The 12,023-nt window shown below is 39.8% G+C and overlaps 1 protein-coding gene across 2 annotated transcripts in view; it reads right to left on the reverse strand.

Moving 5' to 3' along the window:
• Positions 1-2,301: 2,301 nt before the first annotated feature.
• The window catches only part of ZBTB46 (zinc finger and BTB domain containing 46), a 97,094-nt gene continuing 87,372 nt past the window's right edge, over positions 2,302-12,023 (reverse strand). For both annotated transcript variants that reach the window (XM_044985399.1, XM_044985397.1), the window contains one exon: positions 2,302-7,866. In XM_044985399.1, the coding sequence (XP_044841334.1) occupies positions 7,474-7,866 (393 nt within the window). In that variant the 3' untranslated portion in view covers positions 2,302-7,473. The remainder of the gene's footprint in view (positions 7,867-12,023) is intronic.

The following is a 12,023-nucleotide window of genomic DNA, read 5'->3' on the forward strand; positions in this document are numbered from 1 at the left end:
AATCAACTCCGGAACAGTAACAACACGTGTGTGTATGTATAAAATAAATCTCCCATCCCCACGGTATCTTTGGCAGAAGATCAGCTCGGTTCCCGAAGGGCTGGTGTGGGCAGGGCCGGCTCCAGGCACCAGCGCAGCAAGCAGGTGCTTGGGGTGACCAATGGAAAGAGGCAGCACATCCGGCTCTTCAGCAGCAATTCAGTGGAAGGTCCCTCAGTCCCTCTTGGAGGGAAGGACCTGCTGCCAAATTGCCGCCAAAGAATGAAGCAGCTGCAGTAGAGCTGCCACCGAAGTGCCGCCAATCGCGGCTTTTCCCCCCCACCCCGCTGCTTGGGGCGACAAAAATGCTGGAGCCAGCCCTGCTTGTGATACCTGATAAGAAAATGCCCCTTTTAACAATTTCTGTCCTCTTCTCCTTCTTCACTTTCACCCTCTCGTTGGTTGGTTGGTTGGTTGTCACAGTCACCTGCCCACTCTGCTACTGCACTCCATTCATCATTGATTATCCCAGTCCAGAGCTCAACAGGCCCATCTCCAACCCCTAGGGGAAATACTAGGCAGTCTGGCCCTGAGTCCTCATCATTTAACTCAGCTGTGATTCTTTCAGTATAGTAGGGACAAAACTTGCCCTTTTGGTGTCTGTCCATATTTCACTATCCAACTATGCCAGACAAAGGATTAGGTTAGGGTGACCCCTCATCCAGGGCACATTTGGTGCAGTTCTTTTGCCTTCTGTCACCCCACAAGGATAACACCATTTCATTATCCTTTCACCCCCCCCCAAAAAAACAACTAATTTTCACCACCACTAAAACTTTCACATAACAAAAATGCAAATGAAGCCTGGCTAATTGTCTCTTCTCCCTGATCACCAGTAGATGGCAGCAGAGAGCTGTTTCCCCTACAGAGCTCTGCCCATCTGGCTTCTCAAGCAGTTCTGGGCCACTTTCCGCTGCTCACCAATAAATGGTAGCAGCAAGCGCCCTCCTCTCTAAACTCCAGGCTACAGGTCTCACATCACATACAAAAAAACCAACCAAACAACCAAACAAAAACCACCTACATGAAAAATGTTAAGGCTGTAAGCCCAAGTGCCCACCATTTAGGGAATGCCAGATTTCCAGTTGCCCCCTTAATCCAGACTCCACGTGCATCCGTCCTGTCCACTAGAGCAGTGGTTCTTAACCAGGGGTCAGAGGCTCAAAGGGAGCCTCAGTGCCATGGAGCTACCCCCGAAACAGCAGCTGCCTCCACCCTGGGTAGCACTGAGGCCGGAGACAGTTTCCCTGGCCTTCATGCCAGTGCCACAGTGCCAGCCTGTGGCCAGGAGGAATCACTGCAGAAGATGGAATTCCTAACAGCCTTTGATGGGTGCACAGGAGAGAATGTGGTTGGAGGTGGAACAAGCTCCTTGGGGGCGATGTAAAAGAAAAGGCCATACAGAGATCTGCATTTTCTTGCTTCCTCCTCTTTAAATTAACAGGATTTTCAGGCTCCTTTCAGAAACTCTTCCCTGCACCCCCAGTAGGGGGCCTCACTGAGAAAGCCTGTTCTGAGAACGGCATTCTCTGGGCGGAACACAAATGTCATGGGGAACCCTTCAAACATGCACATGAAGCACAGCTTTTAAAGCCAGACTTCCTCTCACCTTCTCCCATAGCTCAGTATAGTACAAAGGGCCATCACTAGGAGTAATGGCGTCGAATTACGAAGGGGAGGCCTTTTGCTTATGATATTAAGGAAAACTTCCCAAGGTGGAATGGCTTCCCAAGGAAGGGAAGCCCCATCGCTTGGGACATTTAAAACTAGACTTGTCAAACAGTCATAAAGGTACAGCTGGAAACATATTCCTACATCAGTGGGGAGAGGAGTTGGGTTACCCCTGGAATTTCTATTACAATTTTTCAATGAGGCCTAAGGAAAACTGGTTTTCAGTTTAGTAAGAAAATCTAAGCTAAGGAAAATATCCATCAAAATGTCAAAATTTTAAAGAAAACTTCAAGCCAGAGCAGCTCAGTCGGACTCCAGATCCACTGATAGGAAAAAAGGAGCTTGAGGAAGAAGGGATTCATGCTCCTTTATAAATCTCCCTGCATGAGCTGGACTTAACATGGTCTCCGCTTATTCCAAAATGAATAGTTCTGATGCTCAGGTGGGCTACAACAGGGTGTCTCTGTGGAGACAATTTAATGGGGGAAAAGGCCATTCAAGATTCTGAACCAAACTCTCTCAAGTGATATTATGGGACTCCTGGACGTCTATCACGTCTCAATCAGTGTGCGAAAAAACCAAGACAACGTGTTTTAGCAGCAATTTCCCAATTTATTAAAACTGATTGATTTTTGCAAGTATGTCTAAGCTAATCCCGTCACATAAAGTAATCATAATCGATAGGCATACCTTTGGCATGCCTAGGCAGACAAGAAACTGTGAGATCAACTAGAAAATAAGGTAATATTTACCTGAACTACATTTACAGAAAATCAGTACAACACACAGTCATGTTCTCCCACTGACTTCTGATTACTAAAATCTCCCCACCTCCCCAAAATATTAAACACATCTCCAATACAAACACAGGTTTATAATAATTAATATAAAGTCAGTATAATATAGAATATTCCCAGCAAAAAAAATAGTCAACAATCTTCAAACACTGTCTTGGTGTTTTTTTATTTTTTTTTATTTTTAGTTTTATTTTTGTAGACAGGTTTAAAGCATGTTGAAAAATAAATATATATGAAAGCATACACACAGCACTCTTACTATGCAGAAATTCTAAAAAAGGCAGAAATTCAAAACACAATATAGAATCTAAAAATAAAAAGAACCATTAAGTATGGCTTTCTTAAGAGTTGCACATGTCACAGAATGAGCTAAAATAAGATTATCTTTCATAATATTGCAAAAAATTCCAGTTTTTGCATTTTCTTGGAGTTTTTTTTTCTTTTTTAAAGGATGATGTGCAAAATTGGAAGCATTAAGGTGGATCTTTTTCACAGAGGTGCCTATTCAAAGATGGCAGTGTTCTGACTCAACGCTCTACTGCAAATTGAGAGTCAAAATATATAACTTTATCAGGAACAAGAGTTTGACACATAACCCAAAGTAATAAATTCCCAAACATACATATATATAAAAAGTCAACTGAATGCGATTTTCACTTTGGAGTTGCAGAACATTTAAAGGCATAATTCAAGATACAAAACATAAAATGGGACCTAATGCTAAAGTAGGTTTCCTTTTGATAAGAAAATATTCCTTTGATAGTCCAAACACTATTTGTTTTTAAAAAGAACTAGTCACTTCGAAAACCTTCATGAGACATGTCCCCCTTCTCATCTCCCTGAAAAATCATTCTGTATCTTTGTGAGGTTTTATGGTGACCTTAAACTTTAATATATAAAGAAACAATACTCAAATATATATAAATTAGGATTTTTTTAAAAAAGACTTTTTGAAAGAAACAAAAAGTTGACAGGAAGGAGAAGTCAAGAACCTAAGTTGCCTGTATTGTTCAAGAAAGCTTTTAATGCAGTATTATACAAAGGTCTAACCTACTGCATCATTTAGCATTCTCTAGGTATTTATTCTGAGCTGCATAGATAGTGTATATAAAACTGAAGAAATGCATTCAATCATTGAACTGCAGGAGAAATTAGCAAAGCTGCATTTGAAATGCTCTTTTTAGTCCTGGCCCCGTTTTATATATAAAAAAGATGAGAATAAGAAAGATTCAGGGTACAGTGATTACACATTACATAGACATTTTAAAAAAAAATTACCCACATTTCCACTGAGATCAAATGTCTTAATTTTTCATTTTTAACAGAGTTATTTTCTGAAACTAAATCTGCATTTTATTTTTTAAAGAAAATGAAATTTAAAAAGGGAACCTCAGTAAAATATACACATTCCTGAAGGGAAATATAAGAGAGGATGCTAAAGATTATTTGAGCTAGTGTTGGATAGAACAACATTTAAGCAGAATTTCTTTACACAGAACAGCAAAGATAGAAATTTATATAGGCAGCAAATTACACAAGTATTTGGACACAGAAAAATGTGAGCAATGGTTGGTAAACTCTAACCTGGCCCCCCAAATTTAGAAAGTCAAACACCTGCACAAAGTTGTGCATTTGCTTACGTCTTTGTGGGATTGAGCCTGGGGATGGACCTGGACATTGCTGGTCTCTTTCCATGCTTAATTTCCTGTTTTCAAATCTGATTTCTTTTAATTGTTACATAGATTATCCCTGCAGTTAAACACAGTGCAGCTTCAGATTTCAGTTTATAACACAGAAGTGAAGTAACTGGTAAAGTTGTATAGAGAGCCTCCCTTTCCATTTGATAGAAAGTATCACTGTTTTAAAACTCACTGTCTTTCAAAAAGAAAATCCCATGTCTCTCCCCTATAGGGTGTGAAAGTTTAAAAAGAAATTCCTGAAAGGTTTTTAATTTCCAAATCTGCACACCTCCATCAAAAACAAAGCACTTAAAAGGATACATCACATATTAGAATGATTTATTTGGTATATATATTTATTTAGTGTAAATTAGTAATATAGACGCATGTGCTATATTATAATTTTAACATTATAACAAGTTAGCTTTTTGTGGGTTTTTATTTTTTTTTTGAATCCTCAGTTTGAAGAGCACAGAAGTGGCACAAGTAGAAAACATTTATGAAAGCCATTTGGCTTATTGTCCACCATTAAAAAAAAAGGAAAAGAAAAAGGCAATATAAAATATTTCCAAATAAAACACGAAATAAAGCTAAGCACCCCAAAATATTAATACAAAATCAAGTTTGCCCAAAAGGGTGGCAGGGACAAGGGAAAAGGTCAACTCAGGATCAATACCTTTTGTTTCTCCCTAAAACATACTAGCTGAAGACAGTGAATTTGTATAGTGGAGTCAGGGTGGACAGAAAGTGGAATGTAGAAACTGAAGGTTTGTGGTTTTGGGTGTTTTTTTTTTTCCTTTCTCCAGTTTTAAATAGATTTAATATATAAAAAGCCAAGCTACAGGTATCTTTAAAGTACTGTATGTATTTGTCTACATGTAACAAGTGATTGCTGGAAGTTTAGGAAAAAAACTTCATATTTACAGAATAAATGGCAATAAATCCACAGCCTGCATATCTGCTAGGTGAAAGCAGTCAAGTTCATGAAACAATGGCCTGGTTTTATGATCAACACAGAGTGGACACAACTGCTGATTTCTTTTGCACTTAGAAAAAGGGATATAAAGGTCCAATCTTAAAATATTGGGTTTTTTTTTAAAACAGTTATAGGACTTTACAACAAGCTAAAATGCAAAAACAGATTTTTACAGTTTCATAAAAATGGTTTTATATGACTTTCCCCCACTATTCCTTGAATCTATAAAGAATCTGGTTGCCCATTTTTATCAGGTAACTTTCTCAATCCTAAATATTAGCAGCAGTGTAGACAAGTGATCACAGAGCTTTGCTCCGAGCTAACAGTAGATCTAAGAACATGGATTGGCTTAGAAAAACATTTTTCCAAATTACTGACAAAGTACCAAACTTGAACAGCAAGAATTCTGGTGCTTATGCACAATGTGAAAGTATAAACCACTGTGAGTGGAGTCCCAAAATTTGGGGAGGAGGAAAACATGCAAAGGAAAATTGGTGAATTTTTTTTTTGTCAAGAAAACTGAAGATAATTGCAGAGAAAGGAATAAAATACATAACAATGGTGATATGACCCTTCAAATAGAGCAATGCCTAAAGGTCCAGGTGGGTAGGTTCTTGCATTATCACACTTCACTGGGAAGAGATTCCTGGCATCGAATTGTTGAAAAACCTACAGATTTGATTACCGGGATTTTGTACAGTAAAATCTGCTTTTATTTGACTCCCTGGGCAGAACCATGCTTTCCATTTTTTAAAATGACACTGCAAGGACTTATATGGTTTTCCCACAAGAAATTGCCTTTCCTACAATTGGGGGGAAATAGCACCTTTTAATCATTTGGCTTCCTAGATTTAACTGGTTGCCTCTTGGCCTTGTTTGTGGCAGGTTTCAGGATCACCATATTCATACAGGTTATATAAAAGTCTGCTCCATAGCAAGAAAACAGTGAGGTCTTCAAGCTTTTTGTTTGTTTTTAAGCACCAAAAGCATACAGGTGAAAGGTACAGCAGAAGCTTTTATTATGAATAGGACACTTTCATTGAGTTTTTTATTTAAACATTGTCATAGGAAGGCAGCAGTGGCCAATATGAACTGAACTATTTGGAACACACCCATGTAAACTCTACTGTATAAGAAAGAGGAGACACTCTAGTGGAGAAATCTGGTTCTCTAAAAGAGAAGGTTTACTTACCTGGAACCAACCTGGCTGAAACAAAGGAAATTTTACATAGTCAATTAAACATCTGGACTACACCTACAAATTAAGTAGGAATGTTTTAGCTTGGCAAGGATGAATGATAATATAACTTGGGAGAAATCCTGACTTCAGAACCAGGATTTCTCCCCTAGTTTTTTTAGTTATCACAATTTGTAATTCATTTTGCTAAACGACTTATATTTACTAAAATTTGCACATAAATATGAAAAAGGCAGTTAGTTGACACCTAAGGGAGAAAGGTGACAACTTTCATGTAAACCAAGCAACTGAGTACTAAACTACATGCGTCTTTTATAGCAAAAGAAATCTTATGGAAACACCAACACTCATTTCACATAACGTAACTAAAAAAGGTTGGAAAACTGGATTCTGTTAAGATGCCAGTGGGCCCAAGTAATTTCATGATCTTTAACCTGATGGACTATTTGGGAGTTAAGACCCCGTGTTATGAAAGGGGCTCTTAAGGCTGCAGCCTGAATTGCTGTTTGATCTAACAGGCTCCATAAAAAAAAAAAAGAAAAAGAAAAAGACATAAATTAAAAAAATTAAATATTTAAATTAATTCTTTGTGAAAGGCTTGGGTTATATGGAGAAGCCCTCAAACACACAGGTCAGTTTATTTACATGATACTAGTCTGTAAGTAAGTCCACTGCTGCTGTGAATTTAGAACAAACAAAACTTCCAAAAAAAAACTGTTTGGGACTCAAAACCTCCCTGGTATTTAATTCAGGGTGGGGAAGGTTTATAAAAGGAACATGCTTTACACTGTCTCCTCGTCTCTCCCCCCTCACAGTGCTCACATCTGCAGAAACTCTAAGTCACTTGCATGCAATCTGATTTGCTCCCACAGAGAGGCAAAGACAGACAATCATATTTTTCCATGGGGGAGAAGGGGAAGGGGTGTAACTGATGCCACTAAAAGTGACACTTACTAATACAGTATCTGAATGGTACAGATAAAGGACTTGCTTGTTTTAAAAAAAACACAAACAACTCTTTTGCACACATGGACAACAACAAGGCTACTTAGTTTTTCCCAGCACACTCTGTCTTCCCTCCCTCCCCCTACAAACAAAACCTTCCCCGTTTCCCTAAGAAATCCAAGTAAAATCCTTGTCATTCTCTCCAGAGTTCTCTTGCTCCTGTGGAGAGTCGACATCTTCTTTGTCATCTTCTAGTATCACATCATCTTGTGAAATTCCTACATCATCTTTCCATTTTATATCATCATCATCATCCCCCATCTCTTCATCTCCCTCCACCTTCATGTCATCTGGATCCTCCATGTACTGGCCTTCACCAGGATACAATTCATCTGGAGATCCTTCTCCTCCATTCTGATCTAAGTGGCCTGTTATGCCTCGACCAGAGCAATCGGCACAAACTCCATGGCGGCGGGAACCATGCTTAATTCCCACACTGGCTGCAGACATGAACACTCTGTTGCACACTTTGCATACATATTTTTTATCTTTGCTGTGAACCTAGGGAAGGAAAAAATAGAAAAAAATTAAGGCTGGGAAGATGAAGCAAATGTGGTCCATGAAAGAAGAGATGCTTTCTGTTTTGCTGTAAAGGGAAAAAAATAGCGTAGCCCGTAACTGTCACTGGCTGGTATTTGGAACAGAAATGATGGGTCCCAGGTATGACTTTTAGCCACTATCTTTCTACCAGTATTAGTAGGAAGGTATTTTACAATGCAATGGAAAATCCTTTTGTTGAAACACCCCTGACGGTGAAACCAGTAATTTCAGCCTAAGCCTCCTTGCTTCTATTGGCCTATATTTACCACAGGGCACTAAAGTGCACACATTCCCAAAATTCCTACTACATTTTGAAAGTCTCGTACTATTTTAAAATAGCTGTCACCAGATGCTAGTTAAAAGCTACCAAGAAATGTCTCAAAGATACAACAACAAGAATTTCAGTGTTTGCTATTGGTCAGACAAAGGAACCGTCTACTTTAGGAACATTTTCACTGGTGTAACCAGGTCAGTGTAGTTACACTGTGCAAACTGCTAATGCAGCTGCACTGCACTGAAGTAAAGTGAGGTTTACTTTGGCAATTAACCAGATTAAGTTGTGCCTTTGCAAGCCCTGTCTTAGACTGGTGCAGTGCATCTGTGGGAGAGATGTATCCTGCTTTAGTTGCATTGACACAGTTACATTGATTAAGTTTTTCAAAAATGTTCCCCATGAAGACAGGCTCAAGGGTGGTAATTTATCAACAGGTGTCAGGATATTGTAATGCATCAATTTAGCAGTCTGTATTCCATCATTATCACCATCACCACAGGCTAAAGAATAAAAACCTAGCCAATGTATCCACCTAAAAAAACCAAACCAAAACAAAAAACCAAACCACCTTCTAATGTACATCAGCTTCAAAATCTATGTCTATTCTGACAGCTGAAGAAGGTTTGTCACAAAAGTTTCTGTTTCTTGAAAGAGTCACACAGCATTGTGTGTCTGAACATGGCATTATTCACAGCTATTACAGTTACAGAGTACGAGCAGCAATGGAAAAGTCATCTGCAGAATTTATTCAGAGGGAGAACATTGTTCTAACTGACCCAAACTTCTCAGTATAATAACCAGAACTAAACACTTGAAGAGTTTGTGTGTTTAAACACGGCTCCATCCAAAGTACGCTAATACATGTAATCTCTGCCTTAGGGCATTTTCACTTTAGGTAAAGCAAGGGAGCCTATTTACTCATTAAGCTCATTTGCTACACTCCACTCCTAAAGAAAAGAACATATCAGTGAGGTCAGGGCTACTGAACTCTACTTCAATGGAGTCACACCAAAAATAATACAGCACACGCAAACACGCTTTTAAAGGTTCTTTCTGTTAAGATGTTACAGTGCCAAGAGGTCTCTGGGAACCGCATTCAAATAGACTGAGACTGTCTTTTTTTTAATTGATGGGCCTATCGTGTCCACCAGAGAAAAGCTGTTTTCTGTTTGAGGGCTTTAAGGCAATTGAAACTATGCTGGCTATGCCACAAAGTTATTATAGTAAGGAACGGATAAAAAACCCAAAATTAATAGCTAGACTTTGACCTGACAGTCTGAGTTTAGAACAAATGCTTCCTCACATTCAAGTAAGGTGGTGAGTTGGCTTTTCCACACAAAAAGGAGATACGGGGACAGATGTTAAAGCAGCCCAACTTTCATAACTTGAGCCAAAGTTTCTGCATGACTAAATCTGAAATTAATCTGAAACCAGTCAGGAAATGTGCCACATAGAAAATGTCATTGAGAGAGAAAAAAATAAACAAGTCAAGATATAGCTGTGCAATAAGTCACTTTGAACGGGAGATGGCAGTCTTGTAGCTGAGGCACTGCTCTGGGATTCAGATCTGGGTTGAATTCCCAAATCTGCTGCCAACTGCCTGGGTGAGCTCAGACAATTCACTTCATCCTTGTGCCTAAATTACCCATCTGCAAAATGGGGATACTACCTATTTCCTTTCTCCCACCCTTCATCTGCTCTGTTTGCTTCAACTGTAAGCTCTCTGGGGAAGGGACACAGCCTCTCATTACATATTTGTGCAACAGCTAAAACAGCATGGCCCCAATTCTGGTTAGGGACTCAGGCACTATAACAACCTGTTTGGGGTCCCCAGGCGACATAAATAATTACTAAAAACAGACAGCTGGAAATCAACTAATTTTAGGTAAAAGTAAGAATTCTTGTAGCACAAATCAAGTGTACATAACAGACTTTTTTCTTCTTTCGGTGCTTTCTAAATGAACTGTCTGTAACCAGCACAGCTGGTACCACGGCTAAATGCACGCAAGAGGGGGTGAACTGCCCACACTCTTGCTGCCTTCAGGAGATGATGCTAGCTGTGCTAGCAGGATTGAGAACTGTGACTAGGTCTGAATCCCCAAATATATGTAATTTCCTGTCTCAGCTCAAAGAAAAGGGGTTTCCTGAATAATTCTCATCCACTGTAATGCAGCTGACCCCCACCACTAAGGCATTTGAGCAGACAGAAACTGTGGGAACGTAACGCCAGACTCAACAAAAAATTCTCTCGAAACTTTATATCTAAGAGCAACACTTCCTCACAGTCAAGCACTCCACTCCAGAGGGCACTAAGCTCTCTGATGATTTCTGTTTCTCAAAGTTCAAGGCAGCTGGGAGTGTCGAGAACACAATACTCCTAGTCTCAGAGTTAGGTTGTTTGAACAGACTGTAGTCATTCTGTTTAGCAACACTTATGGATTATGTTAGGTTTCCTGACTTGGGTAAGGTGCATATGAGAGGAGTAATGGAGCAATTAAAGCAGGACCAATTTCTCACTGCAAACATGCTGCTAGGGGTAAAGAAGTGGGCAGCCTTTCTGGCCCTGTGATGGGCCCTCTCAAAGCTGCCAAGAGATACAGCTCATGGGTGGGGAGTGCAGGCTCAGAAAGCAGCTTGCTGGTCCAATCTGTGTGTGTCGCCCCTCGCAACACACAGCTCGGTTGTGAGAACAGGCGTCTCGGTCACATGAAAGCAGCCAATATTCACCTCCATCACAAGCAGCGTGTAGCTTTCTGGTCACTGATGGAATAGGCAATGGGAACAAGGGGAAGGGAGAGAAAAAACCAAGAGAGCAAAAACTAATAAAAATGGACAGGAAAAAGGAGGAATGGGAGTAACAGGAGGAGTATAAAACAGAAACAGACAGAAAAGAAGAGTAAAGTGAGCAGAGAGGATAGAAGCACAGTAACTCAATCAGAAGATAGCATGGAGACATGGGGAGGAACTGCCCATATACTGTGTGTGCTCTTGACATAGTTGCATATAAGATGTAGCTACTAAAAGGGGGACACAGTGGCCCAAAAACTTGTAGCAAGGACAAGCATAATCACACCTTGGGAAGTTGAGACCCCTTGAGAAAAAGTTGGCTGAGGACCATGGACCACTTTCTAATTGTCTGCTAGCAGTTCTCATGGTGCTGGCTCCACCTCCTTGCTCCCAAAGGCATTTGGGCTCATCAACGTAAAAAAATTGTTTTTACTCAGAAAGGCGGCCAATTAAGCACATTATTAACTGAGTCACAGAAGATCTACATTTCCTGGATCTGATCACCAAACCAGTTGTTCTATGGCAATTCCTATGTTCCTATTCTGAGCATAGGCTAATTGGATTGCTTACAGCTAGGATATTCAATTTCCTTATTGGTTACGAAGCTGAACTAAAGGTATCTGGAGAGAGAAGAAACTGATCAACTTCACCCACTCAACATACTGCTAAAGAAAAGTTAGGGCTTGTCTACACTTACCGGGTGTTCGATGACCGCTGATCACTTTCCCATCGACATCGCATAGTGTGGACCTCGCAGTAAGTAGATCTAAGTTAGTCATCTTCAGCTACGTTAGTCATGTAGCTGAAGTTGCGTAACTTAGATTGATCTCTCCCCGTAATGCAGACAAGACATTAGTCATGCTTCTGCTTTGATCAACACTGAGTTCACCAAAGCCGGTGCATTCTTACTCCTATCGAATCACACGTTATTCCATGCTCTGAAATATTTTTCAAGATGGGTTCTTGAAAACTATTTGAAATACTATTGTATTTATTACCATATGTATATGAAGCAAACTTTTTTTTTTAAAAGTTGGATAGTAAACCCATGCTAAAG

The sequence above is a fragment of the Mauremys mutica genome, chromosome 13, assembly GCF_020497125.1.
Source record: "Mauremys mutica isolate MM-2020 ecotype Southern chromosome 13, ASM2049712v1, whole genome shotgun sequence".
Lineage (NCBI taxonomy): Eukaryota > Metazoa > Chordata > Testudines > Geoemydidae > Mauremys > Mauremys mutica.